At 34.1% G+C, this 25,962-nt stretch overlaps 1 protein-coding gene across 6 annotated transcripts in view; it reads left to right on the plus strand.

Annotated features, from left to right (window-relative positions):
* Nucleotides 1-25,962, plus strand: part of CACNB2 (calcium voltage-gated channel auxiliary subunit beta 2) — a 383,626-nt gene that overhangs the window by 319,783 nt on the left and 37,881 nt on the right. For all 6 annotated transcript variants that reach the window (XM_052000736.1, XM_052000730.1, XM_052000732.1 and 3 more), the window contains one exon: nucleotides 23,067-23,189. In XM_052000736.1, coding sequence (XP_051856696.1) covers nucleotides 23,067-23,189 — 123 coding nt within the window. The remainder of the gene's footprint in view (nucleotides 1-23,066; nucleotides 23,190-25,962) is intronic.

Genomic DNA, 25,962 nt, shown 5'->3' on the forward strand with positions numbered 1-25,962 from the left:
GAGGAAAGGAGGAAAAGAAGGAAAGAAGAGAGGGAGGTACTAGCAATGGGAAAAAAAGGCTCCTAAAGAAGGAAGAATTTGAGCTGTCTTGAAGGAAGCTAAGGAAATGCAGATTTAATGTGATAGCCATAAAGTGGATATGGATATATTTCAAATTAGGAGTTACATTCATTCATTTTTTTAAATTATTGTTGTTGTTCAGTCATTTTGAGTCATATATGACTCTATGTTATCCTATTTATGGTTTTCTTGTTAAAAAATACTGGAGTGGTTTGCCATGTTCTTCTCCATCATTCATTGTTAAATGACCAGTTTTAGTTGAATCTGTGGTTATCCTATATTCTCAAATTTTTTAACTTCATGACATTTCTATCTAGTGAGGATTGCCTGTAAATTATAACTTGTCTGAAGCCTTTCTCTAAGGAAAGAATTTCTCTTGAATTTCCACTATGTGATTCCCTCTTTGCCCATCTATTCCAGTCTGACATTTATAGTTTTTCCCTTGTATAGTGTGCTCTTGCAATATGATTATCTCAATGTCTTTCATAAGAAGTAAGAATAGATATTTCTAGTATTTCCTCCCCAACCACACCTTTCTTCAAAAAAGACTTTAATTTCTATCAGGAGGGGAAACTAGAATTTGGGACCAGAGGCTGGCCTCTTCATTCTTTGCAGAAAGGAATAATTCCTTAAATATTGTTTGTCTAGAGGAAATAATTTTAAGTCTCAATCTAATCTCTTCATCCTTTTATATCTTAGGGGAAAGGGAGACCAAAAATTTAGATTTTGCCTTCACTCTTAATGGCCAATTCTACTGTGACCTCACATAGCAAAAAGCAAATAAAACACATTTCTCCAAGTTGATAGCAAAACAAAAAACAGAGAACGTGTATATTGGAAAATACATACCAGGCAATAGAGGAGCTCTCCTTTTGGGAATGAGGTAACAGTTCACCCAAGGGAGAGTCCCAGATTGCACGCAAAGGGGAAATTCTCCAAAACTTTAATATAATAAGAGGTAGAAAGGAAAAGGATAGAGATTGCTAGTTCCTCTCATGTCAGCTTCTTCCTAGATCTTTTTCTCCCTTGAGCAGCCTGAAGAGTGGGAGGCATTACACAATCTGTCTAAAAGCTAAAAGCCAGGAGAACATGAAGACATTGAAAAGACCAAGTCTCCTTTCTGTCTTTCACATAGATACTAATGGGCTTTTGGACTCAGGTTCCATTCCCCTCCATTATGGTCTCTGATTTCCAGTCTTCTTTTCAGAAATAAAAATAATGCCAATGAATGTTTATAGTTGCATTGCCTACCATGTTCCTCTTTCTTCAGAAATGTCCTGCTTTAGAATTGCTTTCTTGATTTTCAGTAGACAATTATCTCTCAGAAATTCCTCTTTAATCTATATTCTTTACTTTCTCCTTTCTCTTCACCAGAAAGACTCTTTTCAACATATTATATGTCATATTCCATATGTCTTTCCTTGTTCTATGGATATGATATTCTTATGTTTAAAGCCTTATTTCCCCATGATCAGGAATTGTTCCACCACCAACAATTCTGGGAATGTTCTTTGAAAGAAAATTGGCATGATCCAGATTCAGAATTTCTTAGTAACCCTTCATTGTCTATCAATAACATCATACCTTACCTAGGATAAGCTGATCACCTGAAATTTCATCAGCAGGCTGATTGACTTAGTTTTGAACATTCAACACCTTCTCTAGTCCCTCATTTGCCTTTCCTCTTCAATTGGAATCTATCAGGATGAATAGTTTGCTACATACGTAATGTAATAAGAATAATAGTAGCTTTGATATGCCTCTTTAGAGTCTGCAAAATGTCTATCCTCAGAAGAACCTTGGGAGATGGTACTCTATCTCTATTTTACAATTGAGGAAACTAAGACAACCAGAGGTTAAGTGATTTGATCAAGATCACAAAATGTAAGCCCAGTATTCTATCCACTGTGTTACACAGTTGCCTCCAGAAGACCTAGATTTAAACACTAGGTTTGTAACACTTACAACCTGACTTCAAGCAAAATTTTACTTGAAGTCCCAAGGTTGCCTTCAACCTATAAAATGAGGCAGTTTTACTAAGTAGCTTGGAAAGGCTACTGCAGATCTGAATTGAATGTAACAGGAAAATATAAACTTTAGTAATAGAAAATATTGCAAATCAGAACTGCTGTCCACTTACAAAAATGAACAGAACTGGATAGTTCCCCAATCCAATGACCCCAGATCCAACCACTTATCCCATCATGCTATGTTGCCAGATAATATAGTATCTCACCTCCTTCTCTAAGAGCTTCAGAGGAATATTGCCTGACACTTGAGAGTCAACATGGTGCTTCTCACTGACAAGTGGCCTTGTGTCCAGAGCCTAAACTCACCTCGTGGCACAGCCACCCCCCTCTCCCAATCCTGTTTTTTTCATACTGTGTGGGTTAGGTGAAGGAAGGGGACTTGAGGACAGAGAAAGGAAGTTGTTGCCATGGAGAAGCAAGGACAAACAGAAATAGAGCTTCTCCCCCACTTACACTATCTTTCTAAATGTTATTTCATTCACAATGTTTCTCTGTTCCTCTGCATGAGTAAGGCTCACGTTGAATTGTTTGTGAGCTCCAGTTAAAGTTTTCCTCCTCTTCTTTGTATTTATGAATGTTCTCTTCTGAGTGGGTTTTCTCAGGAACAGAGTTATTTGTGAGTTGCTGAAACTCTTTCCCAGGAAAGAACTTTTATCTTCCCTGAAGGGCTTTCCCACTGTTGTTTTGACCTGCTCTGAACTGTACAGACTTCTCCTAATGCATGAATCTGAAGAATGCATCCTTTGGGTATTCCTGATTATGTTCTACATGGCTCTTCTGGTTTAGAAAATACCCACTTTGGGAATTGTGACTTTGTGGTTTTTACTCAGCTTGACGTAGCCACCCCCTTGGGATCCCTCCCTCCACCATCCTTTCATTTTAATCCAGTCCAATTTATCACTTCAGAAACTATAATCCCAGAATCCTGAAGGGAACATCCATATTTTCAGTAGCTTACAAAGCATTATTTGAAGGGGTGCCCTTGTATGAGATTCCTTCATTTCCTGAGAATATTCATATGCATCTGTAATCTCATTAATTTTAATATTCCCTGACACAATAAGAATTTATCCATGACTGCTCATTCTATGGTACCATTGTCTCCATCCTCCCATAGGTTTTTCATGGGGAGTCCACCTATCATGTTTGGAGCATTCTTCTCTTTCTCCTAATATCATGAAGATGTCATGGAGCATTCAGACTATCTGCCTGTCATCCCTTACTTTAGCTATCCATTCATTCCATCTTTTCCTTCTTGGCATGTTTTATACTTATTATTCAAAGTTCCTCATTTGTTATATGTTAGTAAACTATTCATACCCATAATGCTCCTCTCCATTGCCTTCTGTGAATTTTTTCATTAATCTTTATGAATGGTAGACTAATGATTTTTGACTCTTGTTTTTTGAAAGTTCCTCATTGGTAATATATTGCAGCCTGCTCATATCTCCTTGTCGCTCACTGTATGTTATTCATCTTCTTTTTTTTTTTTAACAGATTGTTGAATTTCATGTCTCCCTACCATAGCAACACTGGGAACATGTCAGTTTTGAATAGACAGGCTTTTGTTTCCAGGGGTCTTCATAGTTATTAGACTAAGAATTAGAACCTTTGGAGAATTAAAGTTGCTAGAGTAATATTCATCTGACAAGCTTTCATAGAGAAAATGGTTTACTCGGGGTTTTGAAGAGAGTATGAGTAAGTATATGTGCACATTATAGTACTATTGGGATAAACTAATTTATATGGTAATATTTATTTAGGTCAGTGGAAGCAGTAGAAGGAACAGCTATAAAAAAACAAGGTTTAGTAAATCAGATAAATAATTAGCAAATGCTTAAAGGTGAAAGAAAATTTCAGCTTTTCCATTTTGTAACTAATTCTGTTGTCTTTACAGAATAAACATATTATGGTTTATTATATGAAAGGATATTGACTTTGGCATTCAAATATAACAATTCATTTAGAAATTAGGTGAGATACTAGAGACACAGTTCTATTGAAATTTCTCTTTTAAAAAAGTAAAGAACTTATACTATTTAAGGCATATATGAATTTTTAGAGATAACTACTTTGGCAATGAGTGGGCTAGATCACATTTTTTACCTAAAGTATTTTTTGAACTTAATGAAAAATTACCTTTTATAGCGAATCTCTACTCCACGTAAAATAGCAAGAATATAGAGATATATTGTTCTTAACCATAACATTTGGCCTAAACTTGCCCTTCCTTGGGGTTAGATTTGTAGATTTCCTCTCCAATGGATTTAGAGATACAATCAAAATGTATGGGAAATCTGGGAAGTGAATATTTAATACAAAGAAAGAGAATGTGTGGGAGGAAATAAAAAATGGAATGCCTGGAGTGAGGACAATGAATAGGAAATAAAGGAATGAGTCAGATATTGAGGGACCATAATTCAAAACAAGCTAATGGATAAATTACTTTCAAACTCGGTATCAGCATGGCAATGTCCGTTTGAGAATTTGTGGGAAAAGGTCTGGGTTCAACAGGATGATTTCTGGGCTACTTGTGCTAGCAGTAGAGGAAAAAAAATATACACACACATATATATATATATATAATTTCTTGAGAACGAGATCTGTTTCATATTTATTTTTGTATCCCCAGCACCCAGCAGAATTCCTTGTACATAGTGATGCCTAATAATGTTTTTAAAATAAACTTAGTAACCATGAACAAAAAGTCAGCCATTTAAAAAAAAAAAAAAAAAAGGACCATTTTACCAGAAACTTATTTAAACAAAGTAAAACTAAATTGGAGAGTTTGAGTTCAAATCTTGCCCAAACACTGCTCTCTGAGTTTCTCAAAATCCCAATTTCCTGACCTTTTAAATAAGAGACTAAGTTGAGAATGGTTTTTGCAGTTGTAGCCAAATATGGCACCTATTCTTTAGGAATACACAGTTTTAAAAAATAATTTTTTTTTTTTAAAAAAAGGAATACACAGTCTAGTTAGGAAGCTAAGACACATAGGAATAGTTCAAGCACAATGTAGAGCAGATTTTCACATTAAGTATAATGCTTTGAACTCTTTACTAAAAAGACACCATGTAAGTACAATAAAGTCCACTCTTTTATAGATGGCTCAGGACCAAGGCTTCCATTAAAATGAAAGTTGACAGTTGATACTAAGTATTTTATTTTAAAATTTTTCCAATTAATAATTTTTGTTACAAAAGGCCAGCATGTGTCTCTCTGCCTTTGTTAATGAGTTAAGAGCAATAAAATATCAATTAAAAATTACATATAAGTTTGATGATCATTGTTAAAATATTATTAAAAGGCAGCCTTTCCTTTACACAAATACCATTAAATAAAGAGGATTTTACTGAGCAAAGTTGTTTTTATGTTACATTATATGTATACTTATGATATTCAACAATGTAACACGATAGTAAAAGGTAGCTTGTAAACATTACCCAACAAATTGCACCTCAGAAAAATAGCAGTGTTCAATTAATTTGAAAGCTATAGGTTTTTTTAAATTATTATTATTATTATTTTTTTTTTTTTTTGCTAAGCAATTGGGGTTAAGTTAAGCCTAGAGTCACCTAGCTAGAAAGTGTTAAGTGTCTGAGATTAGATTTGAATTTGGGTCCTCCTGACTTCAAGGCTGGTGCTCTATCTACTGCACTACCTAGCTGCCCTGAATGCTATGTTTTGGTGTGTTTTTTTTTTCTTCTTGAAAACTATGTAGAAATATGAGTTAAGCTCAGGGTTATGAATGGGGTTAATGTAGCTGAAATTTCCCAAGAGTAAGGGAAGGTCATCATTTGGTGAATGTGTAATAAGATAAATCAGTATGTTTAGATGCAGTTGTTCAATAATTATAAGCTGGGGGGAATAGGGTGGCTTTGTGAGTGGGTGGATGGTAGTCCACAGTCATTTCATACCTAAGCCTAAAAAGCCAGAGAGCGTTTAGATAACTCAGAATATATCATCACAACTGGGAAAACAACTCAAGCACTTTTTTCCAGAAGTAATTCATTTTTCATGAGGTTATCCTTTAATTTTTTCTCCAAAGTTATGAGTGTACACATGCATGTATGTGTGCATTGCAGCCTTTTTATTATTGTTACTATCCTCCCTCTCTAATTAAATTTCATGTTTACATTTCCTTTTTTTTTTTTAAAAAAAAGGAATACACAGTCTAGTTAGGAAGCTAAGACACATAGGAATAGTTCAAGCACAATGTAGAGCAGATTTTCACATTAAGTATAATGCTTTGAACTCTTTACTAAAAAGACACCATGTAAGTACAATAAAGTCCACTCTTTTATAGATGGCTCAGGACCAAGGCTTCCATTAAAATGAAAGTTGACAGTTGATACTAAGTATTTTATTTTAAAATTTTTCCAATTAATAATTTTTGTTACAAAAGGCCAGCATGTGTCTCTCTGCCTTTGTTAATGAGTTAAGAGCAATAAAATATCAATTAAAAATTACATATAAGTTTGATGATCATTGTTAAAATATTATTAAAAGGCAGCCTTTCCTTTACACAAATACCATTAAATAAAGAGGATTTTACTGAGCAAAGTTGTTTTTATGTTACATTATATGTATACTTATGATATTCAACAATGTAACACGATAGTAAAAGGTAGCTTGTAAACATTACCCAACAAATTGCACCTCAGAAAAATAGCAGTGTTCAATTAATTTGAAAGCTATAGGTTTTTTTAATTATTATTATTATTTTTTTTTTTTTTTTGCTAAGCAATTGGGGTTAAGTTAAGCCTAGAGTCACCTAGCTAGAAAGTGTTAAGTGTCTGAGATTAGATTTGAATTTGGGTCCTCCTGACTTCAAGGCTGGTGCTCTATCTACTGCACTACCTAGCTGCCCTGAATGCTATGTTTTGGTGTGTTTTTTTTTTCTTCTTGAAAACTAGGTAGAAATATGAGTTAAGCTCAGGGTTATGAATGGGGTTAATGTAGCTGAAATTTCCCAAGAGTAAGGGAAGGTCATCATTTGGTGAATGTGTAATAAGATAAATCAGTATGTTTAGATGCAGTTGTTCAATAATTATAAGCTGGGGGGAATAGGGTGGCTTTGTGAGTGGGTGGGTGGTAGTCCACAGTCATTTCATACCTAAGCCTAAAAAGCCAGAGAGCGTTTAGATAACTCAGAATATATCATCACAACTGGGAAAACAACTCAAGCACTTTTTTCCAGAAGTAATTCATTTTTCATGAGGTTATCCTTTAATTTTTTCTCCAAAGTTATGAGTGTACACATGCATGTATGTGTGCATTGCAGCCTTTTTATTATTGTTACTATCCTCCCTCTCTAATTAAATTTCATGTTTACATTTCCTTTTTTTTTTTAAAAAGCCAGATTTTACCTAGGATATTAAAAATCCCAGGATTTTCAGAGCTCTGTGTAACTTTAGAGACCATCTAGTCCAGTCTCCTCAATATATAGATCAGGAAATGGAGGCCCAGAAAGTAAAAGAACTTGGCTGTGTTCATGTAACTAATACATGGAAAAACTGAGGTTGATTCTACATCTAATGATTTCAAATGTCCTAGTATTTTTCTGCTCTTCTGTACCATACTTTTACTGCATGCATGATTGCCTGGAGGAGCATGATCTCAGCCTGTATCTTAGATAATTGAAGCACAATTAGTCTTCTTGAAAAGGTAATTGATGCATTCCCACTGACATTCACAGGAAATGGTTATTTTCTTAAAGAGGCACAAGCCTTGAGACTGAGTCCAGGATATAGTGGAATAACTTAGATTTGTTGATGGCGCCACCAGTTTTCCATTCAGTCCTGTTCAAAGCCTTGGTCATCCCCAGCTTCTTTTTCCTTTCTATTCCCTTTAATATATCCATTGCTTAACTTTATCAATTCTACCTCCATAGTTTCTCTCCACTTCTCCTTATTTAGCCACTACTCTAGTTCATATTCTTGTCACCCCTGGCATGGGCTGCTGAAAAGTCTCTCATTGTTCTCTGCCTTATCTCCATTAACTAAACCATCTTCCATGTAGATGATAAGGCATATGTCTAATCATTCTATTCCTTAAACAGCAACTCTGATCAATGCAATGATAAATCCAAAAGAATAAAACTGCATACCACTCACTTCTTACAGGAGAGATGATAACTTTAAAATTCATTAAGGAGGGGCAGCTAGGTAGCATAGTGGATAGAGCACCAGCCCTGAAGTCAGGAGGACCTGAATTCAAATGTGGCCTCAGACACTTAACACTTCCTAGCTGGGTGACCCTGGGCAAGTCACTTAACCCAATTGCCTCAGCAAACCAAAAAAATCAAACAAATAAATAAATTGACTAATTAATAAATGGAATTCAGTAAGAAACCTACATGGACATTGTGAGAATTTGTATGTATAATATATCTATGTGTTGAGAGCTTAGTTTTTCTGCTTTTTGTTTATTTGTTTTTGCTCAGTGGGAAGGAAGAGTAGATGATTGGATTAATAAAAGGAAAAACATTTTTAAATATAAAGAATAGGTCTTGAAAGGGGCATGGGAATTTAAAAGACACAAAAACAAAACTTGTCAGTTATTTAAAAACCAACATTTTGTTGGCTTCCCATTGCCTCCAGCACAAAACATAACCTTCTCTTTTTAATAGCATTTTAAATGCAATCTGAGTCCAACCTACCTTTCTAGTGTTATTACACATTGATCCCTTTATTGTGCTTTGTGGTCTAATTACACTATTGCTCCCACAAGACATTCTGCAAAGATTGTCTGAGACACTCTTGTTATGCCCTTGCCCATTACTGAAAGTCTTCTATATGAAACTGAAGACCCCTTGTTTGGGCTGATGTAAAGAGGAGCCAAGTATATAAACTGGATTACTCTGATGTCCCTTTCAACTCAGAGGTATGGTGTCCAGACCCGTGGAAAAATTTTTTCATTCAAAATATTGTTCCAGTAGAGCTGTGCATTCAGTTGCAAGAAATGGATTAAATGAAAGAAAAAAGTGAAAGCAGTGGTCGTTTTTGTTTTTGAAACTATTGCTTTGCATTTGTACTATTTTGAAATGTCTGTTCAGTACTTATTTAGAAAATTATACACTGCAGAGAATTTGTCAAGAAGCATTCTAAACAAATTCTAGAAAGCATTTATAAAGTGCTTGCTGACAAACATTTGGAGACACATATTGTTTTTTCAATTCAGTAATCTCTGTTTTCCTCCACACTCCAACATCTGCACATTTAGTCATTTAATCCTTACGGTTTTCATGATCAAAAATTATGCAAGATTGTTTATGTTTTCTTTCTCTTGGTTCCTTTGTACTAAGAGTTTTGTTTGACTTAAACCTGGGAGGCTAAGTACAGTATCTTCAAAACAGACTCAAATATTTTGGCAGAGCTTAAATTAGTGCAAACAGTTGGAAGTGGAAGTTTGTGACGTGAGATCTATTGTCCTTTAACCTTGCCCCTCATCTTGTTTAGTCTTTTCTACCTGACTAAACTTTGCTTCTTCTCTATTCTGTAGAGTTTTCAGCAATAACAGCAACATAAAAAATCTTTTGATTGTCTTTAATAGTTTTCTATCCTATCCTTGAATCAAAATTTCCTGATTGGTCACTAGTTTTCAACCTTCCTTCTCTTAAAGTGTTTCCTACCTCTGAATAGACAAAACAGGCATGGGGAAGAGGGAAATGTCCAGATAAAACAGAACTGGAATGTGTAACAATGCTTGCCTTATACAGAGAGTTAGAAAGGTCTCCACAGGCCAATTAGCCCCAACCCCCTTATTACAAGTGAGGAAAGTGAGAACCAGGGAAGCTAAATGATTGCCTAAAGTTACACAGGCAATAAAGGATCCATTTTGGGTTATATGTAGACTGCTATTGAATAATTATTTTTCTTAATTCATCTAAAAATAAAAAAAAGACTTTTTTTAAAATATGGTAAATAGTAGCTATTTTTTTAATAGTGAGTGACTTTCTTTTTTTTATTTTTATTTTTTAATAAAGCTTTTTATTTTTAAAAACATAAGCATGGATAATTTGACAACACTGACCCTTGCATAGCCTTGTGTTTCAGATTTTCTCCTCCTTGCCCCCACCCCCACCCCTTCCCTAGATGGCAGGCTATCCAGCATATGTTAAACATGTTAAAATAAATGTTAAATCCAATATGTATAAACATATACAATTCTCTTGCTGCACAAGAAAAATCAGATCAAAAAAGGAAAGTAAATGAGTAAGAAAACAAAATGCAAGCGAACAACAACAAAAAGAGTGAGAGTGTTTTATGTTGTGATCCACATTTAGTTCCTGCAGTCCTTTCTGGGTATAGATCACAAGATCATTGGAACTGGTCTGAATCATCTCATTGTTGGAAAAAATTACGTTCATCAGAATTGAGCATCATATAATCTTGTTCCTGCCATGTACAATGATTTCCGGGTTCTGCTCATTTTACTTAGCATCAGTTCATATAAGTCTCTCCAGGGCTCTCTAAAATCATCTTGTGGTTCATTTCTTATAGAACAATAATATTCCATAATGTCCATATACCATAACTTATTCAGCCATCCTCCAACTGATGGGCATCCACTCAGTTTCCAATTTCTTGCCACTATGAAAAGGGTTGCTACAAACATTTTTGCACATGTGGGTCCCTTAAAAAAAGACTCTTGAAAAGCCAAGTACCAAAAGTATCCTTTGCCTGGTCATACATGCCATCATTAGAGTCATGGTACCCAATGCTTTTCAACAACAGGGTTAAAGTCCTATTATAAAGGGTATATAAGAAGGATCAAAACTTCAGTTCTCCCCAGAGATATCTTGGATAATACATGGGGAAAAAAACCTGTTTTTTCAAATGTTACTTGTATTTTAAAATTCTTTTTTAAGTTATATTTTCTTTGCATTTCATATAATACCTTTAATGCATGGTAAAGAGTTGCTTTTCTCCTATATTGTCAGTATTTTCCTATTTCCTCTCAATTATAATGCTTTTTTCTTCAACTCTCTCTTCTCTATTGCTCAAACTAATATGATATCTCTACTCTGTGTATTCAGTTGAATTATTTGGGGAATTTTCTTTTCTCTAAATTAAGTTGTCCCAATTACTTAAATTTTTTCTCTTGGGGATTAGTTCTTAGCGATTTAATTTTCACTGTTCTCTTTTTAATTTTTTTTCTGAATTCTTTCAAGATTGATCTTATCCATCTGAATTTGTATTTATCTTGATATTCCACATTCAAGGACATATAAAATATATTTTTTAAACTTCTATTTTTTCTACTCATCTGTATTTTTAATTCTCTTCAAATATTTAGAATGTGCACATCCTCCCCAATAGATTTTACGTTTAGCCATTTGAAATTTCCCAGTTGAAAAACATAAAGAAAATAAGCCAGTTGAGCTTATTTTCATTAAACATCTTATTAGAACAAATTTTAAAAGAGCAGGATTTTATTCTTATGGTGAGGAACAGGTTCTGAATGAAATTGTCTTTACTAACTAGATTGTTTATGTAGCTTCCCTGAAGATGAAAAACCAGTAAAGAAAAATTGTAATAGTCGTCAGAGAAGTAGAAAGAAAGCCAGAAGAATTTTCTATGTCTGAAGCCACAGGAGTAGAAAAATAGTAATACTGTAACTATAATAGTGTTGTATTATCGTAGTGTTTCAGTTGTCAGAGTGTCATTTGTGATATCAGAACTATTTTCCTAATAATGTTAAGATGTTGTTTGCCTAGTAAAAATAATCTTTACTTTTCTGACCACCTATCTGTGAGGCCAGATTTTTTTCATATACTTCAATCAAAAGAACATATCATCTCATATTGAATAAAGGAAGAAGCATATATGAGAATCAAGCTATCTTCTTCTAAGTCAAACATTAAAGAGATTTGCAAAAATATATAACATTGCCATTCTACTACTAGTTTATTTTTGTTTGGGAAAGTTTAAGGGGTTTTTATTATTATTTGTGTTAGTGTGTCATGGATTTATTATTGTTACTTTAAATGAATTAGTAGATAAATGAGGTTTTCACTTTTGATTTCTAGTAGGATAAATGCTGATAGATATAGCCTGCATTAACAAAAGTTCCTGGGAGTCCTCAATTTTTAACAACATAAAGGGATCCTAAGATGATAAAGTTTGAGAAGCAAAGATCCAGTAGAAGGAGAAGGCAGTATTACCTAATATTAAGGTTAGCTAGAGAAATATGAGATGGAAGAAGAGTGTGTTTGGGATTTGGTCTAATAGAATCAAATTGAGAATTGGGAAAGTCTATTTAGGAAATTTGGAAATGGACAAATTCCAATTGGGAAATCCTTGATGATTTTCTGAGAGAGGAGTTTCAATTGATGAGAAAATCTAGGATTGATGAGAAAATCTAGGCATCCATCAGGTATAGACAGGTTCTGTGTTTTGCCCCCAGAAGCTTCTGTTCATTCCTTCTGCTACCCCAAAGGGAAGTAGTTGTGGCAAAGTGGACAGACATATGACTTGTGCTACTAGTTTAAAGGAAAACTATGTGAGTATTCATCATCTCTGTCTTGAGTTATGTCTAAACGGGGTATAAGGGCCTTATATAGGACACAACAAGGAGTACAGGCTCTTCCTTAAATAATCATTGTCTGTTGACCTTCTTTACTAAAGTCAGTTTTGTTCTATACCCCAAGATGGCGAAGGCCAGCTAGTAAGTTATTTAACTGCTCAGAAACTGGCAGTTCATTTGGATTATCCAAAACCCCCTGAATTTTTTCAGAATTCCTATTGAAAATTCCACATATTCTAAGAATAATTCTCCAACATCACAGTTTTTACAGCATGAATAAGCAGTAGGACAAGGCATGGAATGTTACATGATACTAGTATATCACTCAGATTATCAAAGAGAAGGTTTTCAATGAAGCACCAGGGCAGCTGCCTGGGAAAACCTTAGGATTTTCACAGCTTAGCTAGTGCTTCAGCTCTCTGTGACTCAGTGAGTATGTATGGACAATTGCAAGAAGTACCAGCATCCCTACCATTTCTGGAAGATGGTCCTTCTGAATAATATGTTTCTCATTTGTCTTGATAAATGATACTGGAAAAAATAGTATAGGATTTAGACTCAAAGGAATTGGGTTCAAATCTTGCTTCTGTCACTAATATAATACTAACACTCTGGGCAAATCTGTTCACCTCCCTGTGCCTTGGTATCTGTAAAATAAGGAGGTGGACTATATCAGTAATTTCAAACTCAGAATCAAATGGAAGCCACTAAAATGTATCTGAGGATCCCTGTGATCATGTGATGACTGAGAAAACTGCACAATAATATCTGTTTTGTTTTATTTTGTTAAATATTTCTAAATATATTATAATTTAATTAAAGCAACACTTTGCTCAAAGAGTATGTGACACCTTTAGACTCTATGACCCCCAAAGTCACTTCTAACTCTAAATCTAAGAGTCTAAATCTAAGAGAAATGAAATCTATCATTTCACTGTTCAAAAATCCTCATTAGCTCCCTAATCTCTTTAGCTAATAGAATTGACATCCAGTGGGTTGCATTTATTCCATGACAAATATACAAATCAAAAAGAAAAATGACATTATAAATTCTTCCATATTGTCCCTAGTTTTGTACTTAAATTTTTCTACAATGCTGTCTTTTTTATAATCCAGCTATAGAAAAACAAGTGCATTTCAACAACAGACATTTAAGTAGCCACTATATGCCCAGCATTGGTGAAATTTTCAAATTCTAGACATTTTTCTTTCAAGAACTGAAGACTAAACTTGGTAAACTGTTAAACAGTGTCTAGTTGCAAGTATAGAGTCTCAAGTCCTAGCTGGTTGAATTCAAATGTAAAATAATAGGGTGTTTACATTTTTCAGATTACTTTCAGTCACATGAGATAATGAGGTAATATCTATAAAATGCTTTGTAATATCAAAAGTCAGTTATTATATAGAATGTAACCCTCCTTGCCCCACTTCCATTTCCATAATTAGTGATGAGTTACTGTAAGCTCCTGACCAAAAAAAAAAAAAAACAATGATGACATCCAGATTCCTTTAAACTCTTCATTATCTTTCTATACTAGATCTTGAGTCTAGTATCTGGTTAAGTATCCCCTAGTCCAAGGGCTTAGCTCCTGGTGTTCGATAGTGTTCGTTGATTATTGTTGTTCTTGGGTTAGAGCTATTTGGTGGCTCAGGAGATAGAATTCTGGTCCTGGAATCAGGGACATCCGAGTTCAAATGTAGCCACAGATACTTCCTAGCTAAGTGATCCTAGGCAAGTCACTTCACTGCTACTCGCCTCAATTTCCTTATCTCTAAAGTGGGGATAATAATAGCATGACCTCCCAGGATTGTTGTAAGGATTAATTGTGATAATATTTGTAAAAACACTTAGATTTGTAAAACACTTAGCAGGGTACCTGCCACTTAGTCAATGCTATCTAAATGTTAGCTATTAATAAGAAGTACAAAAAATTTTAATTAGATCAAGACTCAACAAAGAAACATTGTAGCAAATGGAAGGCTTGAAGTAACAGCCTTCGTAGCACTATTTTCTGTCTGGTGGGGTTTTTTTTTAAGTTTCTTTTCCTGTGTTTTTATTTTTAAAGAATATTGTTTGTTTAAAAAAATGATTGGTCTTTCTGATGTGGACTGAGATCTCTGTAAGAACATGTTACATAATTACTTTAGCATTTACTGCAATGTTGGAACACATCAACTTTCTTAAGGAAACATCTTTTTTACATAAGAAGAATTATTAAGAAGAAAGTTCTCAAAGAATTATTCTCTTTACAAATAAATGCCAAAAAAATAAATAAATAAAACCTAGTTCCATTAATGACTTTTTTCAGTTTTAATGGTTCTTTCAGGAAGCATGCCTGATGACCAACACAATGTGAGTCAAATTTCATATAATTTTAGTATTCCATATCATCACACAAAGTCCTCTGTGGGAATATAAATAGATTTTTGTCATTTGTACATTCCTTAATTTAGGAACTTTGGAAAGCTTATGCTTGTGGTATTCTTCTTTCAAGTGAGTCCTGGAGACTGAAAAAAAAAAAAAAAGATGAAGAAACTCTCCCAAGAAACAGGTTTTTTTTTTTTAATTAAAGTGAAAGATAGCCATAATACATACAAAAAAGAGATGAGAATAAATTAGCTGCAGTCTTAGATTTGAAAAGAAAAAATAATCAGATATCATTTCATTTTCTAAGAGTGACTCTAATAATATTTATGTATTCCCCATAGTGTTTAACAATATTATGCATGTTATAGGTGATCAGCAAAAACTATTGATTTAATTTAATAAAAAAACTAATTAGACAATGTTAAATTGAGTTTGCATAAGATGCCTAGCACTTTTCTATTTAGGTCAATTGAAGAGAGAGGGAATGTCTCAAACAATTGTGTTAATTGGTTCAAAGTACCATATGTAAGTCAAGAGATGGATGTAAATAAACAATCAATAGACATTTATTAAGCAACCATTAATTGCCAAGCACAAGGAAAAACAAAACTCAGTACCACATTTCAAGGTGGTACAATGAGGGAAGAGAACACACAAAAAACTATATATAAATAAGCTATATATACAATAAAAAAGGAGATGTTTTATTGTCTTTAGATGCAAATACTTAATGTCTTCATTTACTGAACCAGATTACTTTGGTAATGGCTGAAATTAAACTATTATAGAAAATATCCACTATTAAAGATTAACAAATTTCCTCCAAGTGATATTTTGATGGTAATTGAGTAGACGAAAGGCAACATTTGAGAAGATAATCATTAAAGATGATATATCTTTTACTGAATTCCCACACTTGTGAAAATAAATGTGATGGAAAAGAATCATAAATGGATAAAGAAAAGAAATATTTTCAGAACAGAAAAAGCAACAAGCCTGAAAATTAATTTTGATATATTTATCTAGTTAGCAATATTGATCATTCTATACTTTCATAGACATAGTCTTCAACACAATTGTGAAGTCTTTCTATTGAAAAGTTCTCTGAATACTGATTCTTTGGAACATATACTAAAATGTGTAATTGATACTAAATCTTCTCATTAAAGATTAATTGACCTCAAATTAACTCCAAAGTTTTATAAATTGAGAAAAATCATACATGGAATATTCTGTCTACTGAGATATTTAGATTTCAAAGTCATCATTGGCTCAAAGTCTCCAAATTGATTTGAATTTGGTATAAACATGTTCTACTTCTCTAGAAATCAAATCTGGCAGCTCTCTTGAATATTACATTGAACCCAGAAGATTGGGGAGGAGGTCTTTGAGCACCCAAAAAACCATGTCCTAAAATTATTTCTTTGGAGTTATCTCAAGATCTTTTGGTCTTGTTTTATCAAAAAAGTCTTTAAGAGCTTAATTTTCTGGTGTCTGAGTTCACAGCAGATATATACATACACATAGATTATGTATTTATATGTTTGTGTGCATGTACATATATATAATGTATATATAATTTATTTCATTGAATATTTCCCAATTAGATGTCTAAAATTTTTAACATTCTTTTTTTAATTTTGAATTCCAAATTCTCTCTCCCTCTTTCCCTTCCCCCATACCTTGAGAAGGCAAGCAAAATGATATTGATTATATATGTGAAGTCATGCAAAACATATTTCTATATTAGCCATAGTGCTAAAGAAAACCCAAACTCAGAGTTTTAATAAATGCTTCCGTTGGCACCAAGAATTCATTAGTTCTCTCCCTGAAAGTTGATAGGATTTTTTCATCATGAGTCCTTTGGAAATGTCTTGAAAACCAATACTTTTCCCACAAATACTTCCTTTAACTGATTTCTCTCCTGAAAATCCTACATTGGACAGCTAGCTCTCCAACACTAACTATTCCTTCACTTATTTCTCTCTCACACATGGGAAAGTAATAAACAGCCATTCTCTGATGCTTTGAGACCTTTGATTAAAAGCATTCCACTGCTTATGAATTTTCAGTGGTTTTCTATTGCTTCTAAAAAGAAAAAAAATTAACTCCTCACAGCTTGGCCTTTATAGCCCTTCATAATCTGGCTCGTTTACCTTTCTAGACTCTTGCATAATACTCCACTAGATTCAAGGTACATTCCCAACTAAATGGCCTCTTTTGCTCCTTCAACTTGGCATTCCATCTACTGCCTCCGTGTCTAAGGTTGTTCTCCATGTCCATTTACCCTCACCTCTGTCTCCAGTTCCCTGGTTTCCTTTGGGGGTCTTCTCATGTGCCATTTCCTTATAAGAAATATTACCAGAAGCAGTCCTTTTTGTTGTGGCAAGAAACTGGAAATTGAGTGGATGCCCATCAGTTGGGGAATGACAGAATAAGTCATCACATATGAATGTTATGGAATATCATTGTTCTATAAGACATGATTAGCAGGATGATTTCAGAGATTCCTAGAGAGACTTACATGAACTGATGCTGAATAAAATGAGCAGAACCAGGAGATCATTATACACAGCAACAACATGATTGTAAGATGATCAATTCTGATGGACGGGGCTCTTTTCAACAGTGAGATCATTCAGTCCTGTTCCAATAATCTTGGGATGAACCGAGTCAGAGAGAGGACTCGGATGGTGGGGCAAGGCGCTGAGTGTGGATTGCAACATAGTATTTTCATTCTTTTTGTTGTTTGTTTGTATTTTGTTTTCTTTCTCATTTTTTCCCTTTTTGATCTTATTTTTCTGTGCAGCATGATAATTGGAAAAATACGTATAGAAGAATTGCACATGTTTAACTTATATTGGACTACTTGTCAACTTGGGGAAGGGGTAGGGAGAAGGCATGGAGAAAAAAAATTTGGAGTAAAAAGGGCAAGGGTGAATGTTGGAAATTATCTATGCATATGTTTTGAAAATAAAAGGCTTTAATAAAAAAAAAGAAATATTACCAGAACTCCGAAATTGATAGTTCTCTCTTCCTACCTCAGTTTATCACATATATATTTATCTTTTGGGATATGTCACAAGAAAAATCAAGTCCCTCATGATCACAGGTTGTTTTTGCTTTTTTCTTTCTATTTTTCTAGCACAGTGAATGTCCTTCCCATAAGAGACCTTAATAAATGATGTGGGGATTGAATTGGATTGAATTAGTTTCAGGTCATCATCACTTAGCAGGTTTTTTCCTTCTTTCAAATTCCATCCTTTTAGAGTACTTTATCATTATGTTCATCTCCATTCCATTATCTCTGGGCATCCTCCCATCTTCCCTCGTGATTAGATTCCCACTCGCACACATTCTTTTCCTACCCTAGTGAAATCACATTCCATCCTTCAAATCTCCTGGCTCAGGTGCACAGCACTGATGATTCCCTGTTCAAGGACAAGGAGACAGGAAACAGAGTAGCATGAGTAACAGCAAGAAGGCCAGTTTTACTGAAGCCTAAAGTGCATGAAGGGGATTCATAGGTAATTACTGAAAAAGGGGTTGAAACCAGGTTATGGACAAATTGAGCCATTGTGAGATAAAGGCCTTAACTTGGGGAGGAAAGGGGATAGATACCCCTAAGACTGGGTACATTTTGAAATCAAAATTGAGGATTTGGCAACAAATTGATATGGGAACTGAAGAGTCAGGGATGTCTCCAAGAATGGGAATTTGAGTGATTGGATTGTGTTGCCCTAACACTTTGGAGAAAGAAATTGAGTTGTTATGGCAGGGATTCTTAACCTTTTTTTGGGGAGAAGGGATGGTAGACCCTTTTGGCAGTATGTTAGAGTTTTTGAATCCCTTCACAAAACAGTATTTTTATAAAATTGATGTCAAAGTACAAATTGCCCCTCTGGTTCTGCTTTCTTTACTTGACAGCTGTTTATTTAAGTCTTTCCATGTCTTTGAAAAATCATCCATATCCCAACTTCTTATATCTCAGTAGTATTCCATCATATTTATATAATGTGACTTATTCAGCCATTCCTAAAATGATGGGCATCCTCTCATTTTTCAATTTTTTGCCACCACAAAAATTTTCCATGAGTGTTTATACACTGAGGATATTTGTGAACTGATAAAAAATGAAATGAGCAGAAAAACAATTCATACAACATTGTGAAAAAATAAACTTCGAAAGCTGTAAGAACTATGCTTAATATAATGACCATTCATGATCGCAGTGGATAGATGGAAAACCTTGTTGTCCATTACAGAACTGTGATAGATTTAGAATGCAAAATAAGACAGGTTTTTTTTTATATAACAATTAAGGGTATTTATTTTGCTTGACCATACATGCTTGTTACAAGAAATTTGTTATTCTTTTCTGTTTTTTTTTTTAAATAATAGGGTGCAAATGAGGAAAGGTTGCTACAGATATGACATGGTACATGCATTTTCAGATGTCACTTGTATTGTCATTTCTACTTAACTATTTTACTTGGTTATAAGAAATCTTTCATGAAATGGTAGTAATGGATAAATTTTCATAATGTAACATTTTTTTAAAAAATTATGCTGAACTAAGAAGGAAAGGATAAATTTATGTTAGAGTTTGATAAAAATAAAGATGTCACTTTTCCCTCCATCTGAGCTCACTGAGTTCCTGGAATCTCTTTATGATTAGCTCTAGTTTTTAGGTTAAGAACACCTGTTCTATAGATATTGTGAGTTTAAAATACTTTTGTGATACCCAGTTTTTAATGACTGGAACTCAGGAGAGAGACTAGGACTAGATATATAAATCTGGGAATCGTTTTTATAGACATATCTAAAGAAAGGGACCTAAGGTGGTCAACAAGCCAGGGAAGGTATTTTTACAGAGGAAGAGGACATAGAATAGAGATTGGGGGGAGGGGATGGAAAAGAGAAATTAGAGATATGGTTGTTGATCCACAAAGGAGACTGAGAGGATACAGAATAGACTGGAAATTGGGATGGGGGGGTTGGGGGGAGACAGACAAACAGAGACAGAGAGACATGCACAGAGAGAGAGAGAAACAGAAAGAAAGAGACAGAGACAGAAAAAGAAGAGAAGAGAACACCTATGTCATTAAAAAAAAAATCTAAGTGGGTTAATTATCCACGAGGAGAACAACAGGGGGTTTGTGTATGTTGGAATCCCAAAATGTAAGAGCAAAGAGCAACACAGTGAGCTAGATGTTGAACTTTTGAGAAAGGAGGGAAGATAGCAAGGTAACTGGCTTAAAATGACTTTAAGACTTGAAGTGGGGTGATAGAAGAAATTCAAAAGGATGACAGATTGCTGGGAAAATGTCACTAAAGGAACAAGGAAAATGACTCCTCTTTTGGAGCCAGTGTGTTGGCCAGGAGGGCATGAGAGACAATGCAACTAGAAAGGATAGCCAGGGTTAAATATCTTAACAATATAATTAGCTATTGCATAATAAAATAAGTTTTATTTTTTCATTTTATTAAAATGTTTTAATAACAGACTGCTGTGTTAAACAGACTACTATATTAAACATAAAAAATATTAAATCAGTCAAATGAAAAGTAAAATTCAGATAATGGTTAACTGTATGGCTTTGGCTCATCTCTAAGGATATCATTTTTTACTATCTTAAATGAAAATTATGTTTCCTTTACTATTCATAATGGATAAGAAAATTAAGATTTTATATACTTGCGCGCGCGCACACACGTATATATTTTAAAGCAAGAAAAGAAATGTGGCTTAAAGAGTTTCAGACAGGTTTTTACTACTATAAAATATATTTCACAGTAAATGTGAGAGCCAACATGACACAATAGAGTCAGCCTTGGATCCCTCATTGGACTGTGACCTCCATGAGGGCCGGGATTGTTTCATTTTTAACTTCATGTCTCCTGCATCTAATATAGTTCCTGGCGCATGGAACTAACTCCCAATCAGTGTTTGCTGAGTAATGGTCTGGAAGGAAGTTGGTCAGTGCTTTAATAGGAGACTGATAACTAGTTATTATTTGCTTAAAACTACCATTTAGTGGGCTAAGTATAAAGACTTAATCTCTTTCTATTCCATTTTCTACACAACAAATGTAAAGATTAAATCTTTACTTGCTCTATTTTCAACACATAATAATAACTGAGAAGTTATGAGAAAATGAATACAGAACACGATAGTCTTTGAATATATTTCCTAGACAACTAATATTCTCTAATGGAACGAGCCCATTGTTTGATCAGTCTCACGCATATTTTTTTCCTATGAAAACCATCTTATGGCACTGCCCACAGTTGTCGTAAGAGAACTCAACTTCCTCATAACACCTCCTTTTCACTGTGCCTTCTTGATGTCCTATGGTACTCACCACTTAATGAATAACACATAAGTATCTTTCTTTAGGCAAAGCAGTATTTTAGCCACAGAAGTCTTCCCCAGGGGTTACTCCTTAAAAAGGTAATAGAATAAATATATGTAATTAGAAATGTAGATGCCTAGGGAGGGGAAAAAAAAAGAAAAGGAAAAAAATTTGTAAGGAAAAAATAGTTTTAATATTTTCAGGTGCCTTTTCTGATCTCATTCTTAACCTTCATTTTCTTCCTGCATCCTCTCTCCTTCCTACTTCTCTGTCCTCCCTCCTCACCAACACCAAAAAGTAAATAAATAAATAAATAAATCTATCCCTGACTGTCACATCCTTGAACATAATTTATCTGTAGAGAAAGTGAACACAACCAGGACATTGGGCTTTGTGCAATACGCAAGATCAGACCTTGTTAAAGCCGGATGGTTGGAAGGCATTTCTGAGGAAATTCAATCAGCCACCAGGATAATTTAGTGCTGAGGTCTTTAACCTGAGCAAATCTAATAAAGCTTCCATATTTGAGACTAAAAGAACTCTAGCAATAATAGCAAATACTAATGTTGGGTCATAGATATATTTAAAGCCTCCTGAGGTCAGCTAGTCTTTTTCATAATAATTTTTAAATGTATAAAATACAATTGATTACAAAGAAAACTAAACATATTAAAACAGGATTATAAAAATATTAAGAAAATAATTTAATGGACCCTATGTTAAGAACCTCTGGCTTAAAAGTATCATGAATGGAAAGTCTCCCAATCTCAAACTTCATGTTTTCTTCGCCAAGAATAACAATAAGAAGAAAAAGGAATGATCCTTAAGATTCATGGAAGGCTTTGCTAACATGAAAAATCTTATTCTAATCATACAAACTGACTCTAATTGGTGGAGGGGCTCCTCCAACACTAGCATTTTAGTAGAAGGTGAAGTAGTAAACTTCTCTCCAACTCTGGCAAGTTCATCTGGGCTTGGTTAATGACACTATGAACTGACTTTCAGATTTTTTAATTCTTGTATGTTCTACAGAATTAGAGTGAATTTCATAGACTGTGTCCTTCCAATCTGATTCTAATTGGCCACCAATAGGTCCTAGGTCATTATTTTGGTCGTGATTGATTCAGATTGAGTGTAAATAGCAATCATTTCCACTTTGGCTAGAACCCTGAGGGTAAGCTCAGAGAGTAATAGCATAATTTAGTCAAGATGGTTGCATTCCTTATATTCTGAAGCTGCTGGAGAGACTGTCTACAAAAACCCAAGTGAATTCTCCATCTATTTTTGTTTAAAGAACACTTGTACTTCTTTATTAATTTAATTGTCTGTTTATTAACAGTGAAGAGTCATAAAGGAGATGATTTTAGCGTTGGGCAGTGTGATGAACATTGTTTTCTATTAATGGAGTGCCTGTGGTACTTATATTTTTGAGCTATATACTATTAGGTCACATTAGAAAATGTTATTTCAGTAATATTTCAACACCTTTATTACCAGTAATGTTTTAAGGGGGGCAAGAATTGAGGTACTAGGAAGTTTTAATATTGTCAGAAATCTGCCCCCCAAAACCAAAATATTTGTAAAAGCACGAATTGAATATGAATTGAACTTTAGAACTTGAACAAAATGCAAGAACTTTTTTTTCAGTATTCACCACTTCTTGATTTTTAAGAGCTAAGTAGAGAAATCAATCCTGCCTCTTTTTTTTTTTTTTTCCTACAGACAAAACCTGTTGCGTTTGCAGTGCGGACCAATGTCAGCTATAGCGCAGCCCACGAGGATGATGTCCCGGTACCAGGCATGGCCATCTCGTTCGAAGCAAAAGATTTTCTGCATGTTAAGGAAGTAAGAGAAATGCCTTGGTTTGAAGTTACTTTTAAATATTCATCTATATAGATTTTCTTCCAAGTGTGCAAAAATAGGCCATCTGGGTTAGATGATCATTCCTATTTTTTTATATTTAGCCTATTTTGATTTTATGGATTTTTTTCTCCTTAGCAGCATTTTTTTTGCATATTTCTTTTTTTCCTTTTTAGTTTTAGTTTTCAACATTAATTTTTATAAGTATTTGAGTTTCAATTTTTTTCTCCATCCCACCCCCTCTCCCCAAGACAACAAGCAAATATATATGTTATACATGTGCAATCATATAAACATATTTCCACATTAGTCATATTGTGAAAGAAGAAATGAGAAAAGGAAAAAGAGACCAAAAATAAATAAATACAAGTGAAAATAGAATGCTTCGATTCACATTCAGATTCCATAGTTCTTTGTCTGGATATGGATGGCATTTTCTTTCATAAGTCCTTTGGAATTGTCTTGGATCACTGTATTGTTGAGAAGAGCTATATCTTATCATAACTGATCATCTCACAATGTTACTATTACTGAGTACAATGGTTCTATTGGTTCTGTTCAGTTCCTAAGCATTAGTTCATATAAATCTCTTCAGTTTTTCTGAAATCTACCATATCATCATTTCCTATAGCACAATATATTCCATTGCATTCATATAGCATAACTTTTTCAGTCATTCCCCAATTGATGGGGAATTTCCATCTGTACCACCACAAAAAGAACAGCTATAAATATTTTTGTACATATGGGTCCTTTTCCCTTTTATTTTAAGGATTAAAAAAAAAAAACTTAAGAAATTTTGAGATCTTTCACATGCCATGTGTTAATATAGTTGTAATCATTTCAGATAGTTCTTTAATGATCATATCTGCCTTGCTGGATCCATCATCCAGATACCAAATCTACCTCTTCTGGACTTGGATCCCAGTATGTTGCTATTGCCAGTAGATAGAGCTCTTCATCCCATTGCCAAAATGATATAAATTCCTAACTAAAGACATTAGGAAGTAATAAGTAGTATTGGCTAGGGGTTGATCCCCTTTAAACTCTGTTGAAATTTTCCACTATTAGTTTAATAAAATTTTAAAATATGTAATATATCTTACACAGAACAGAGACAAGGTAGACAGGTGTCCTCAGAACTAGGAAGACCTGAGCTGAAGTCCCAGTGATACATATGGGCTGTATGTCCCTGGGCAAGTGTTCTAAAGGACTTTTTAAGATCATATGTTGTTTAAAAAAAAAAAAGTTTGCTGAAGGGAATTCCTCTGTTAGGTGTTTTCTATACCATTAAAAATCATATTCCCAAATGAATATGAACTATTTGCATTTTTGATTTTCTTCCCGAGTTATTTTTACCTTCTGAATCCAATTCTCCCTGTGCAACAAGAGAATTGTTAGGTTCTGCAAACATATATTGTATCTAGGATATACTGCAACATATCTAACATATATAGAACTGCTTGCCATCTTGGGGAGGGGGTGGAGGGAGGGAGGGGAAAAATTGAAACATAAGCGAGTGCAAGGGATAATGTTGTAAAAAATTACCCTGGCATGGATTCTGTCAATATAAAGTTATTATTAAATAAAAAAAATCATATTCCCAGCCTCCATCCTAATCTAAAAATAATATTAGCCTGTGTTCTGAAATTAGGTGACTATTTAGTTTTCTATAGCTAAAGGAAATCACCGTTTGAGCGTAGTTTTAGAGGAACTTCCATTTCTACTTATGTCATATGTATAACATATGTGGATATAATCTGGAGACAGGAAGATACCCTTGGGCAAAACTGTGAAGGTTTCTAATGAAAAGAGTGGGGGAGTTGAGGGCCCATCATTTCATCAACTTTTAGAAAGAGATGTGAATTATAGGTTAGGAAGGAAAGACTGAGAAAACGCTCAAGGAAGAGGGTGATGATTTGTGTTGAATCTGATTTTAAAAGAGGGAGTTAAAGGGATTTAATCACAGGGAAGCTCCCTCAGATGATTAAAGCCCAGAGAGAAGGATCTATTTTTCCACCATGGAAAGACAGAGGGGAGGACCAAAACGGATACTGTTATTTAGAGATGTTTGAAGGGGGGGGAATCAAGAAAACTGTCCCTCCAACTATGTTGGAGGTTACAAGGAGTGGTAGAGAATTTTTCTGTGTTAAGGAAAAGCTAAGCAAAAATTACAATAACCCCTCACCATTGCAAATGGCATTTTAAGAGATATAGTGAATAGCAAAATTTTAATTATTCCATGTACATAGAATAATGTTTGTTAGGGTAAAAATGGAGCTTGGAAATTTTCTAATCTAAGTGCTCTTAATCTTTTTTTTTTGTTATGGACCCCTTTGGCAGTCTAGTGAAGCTTGTGAACCCTTTCTCAGAATAGTATATTTAAACAAAGAAATGTTACATTTCAGTTAAAGGTCAATAAAAACAAAGAAGTAATTTTTCCCATTCAAATCTATAAATACCTTGAAATCTATCCAAGATCTCATGAGGATCTATAGTCCCCTCATTGGGGGTACTCAACTCTCATTGAACACTCTCATATATAACCAGGAAAACTGAGACTCCCAGCTTTTTGTAAGAGCATGTCACTGATTAGTGGCAAAGCTGAAACTAGAACCCACATATATTGATTCTCAGACTGTTGCCTTGTCTACCTCATACCTGTATAGTTTGCGTTTTTCTTCTTAAAGGATGTGTGATTCCTTTAAAATTTATAAACCTTATTTTTATAAAATCAGTAATTTTATTATAATTATCA

Source organism: Antechinus flavipes, chromosome 5 (genome assembly GCF_016432865.1).
Source record: "Antechinus flavipes isolate AdamAnt ecotype Samford, QLD, Australia chromosome 5, AdamAnt_v2, whole genome shotgun sequence".
Taxonomy (NCBI): domain Eukaryota; kingdom Metazoa; phylum Chordata; class Mammalia; order Dasyuromorphia; family Dasyuridae; genus Antechinus; species Antechinus flavipes.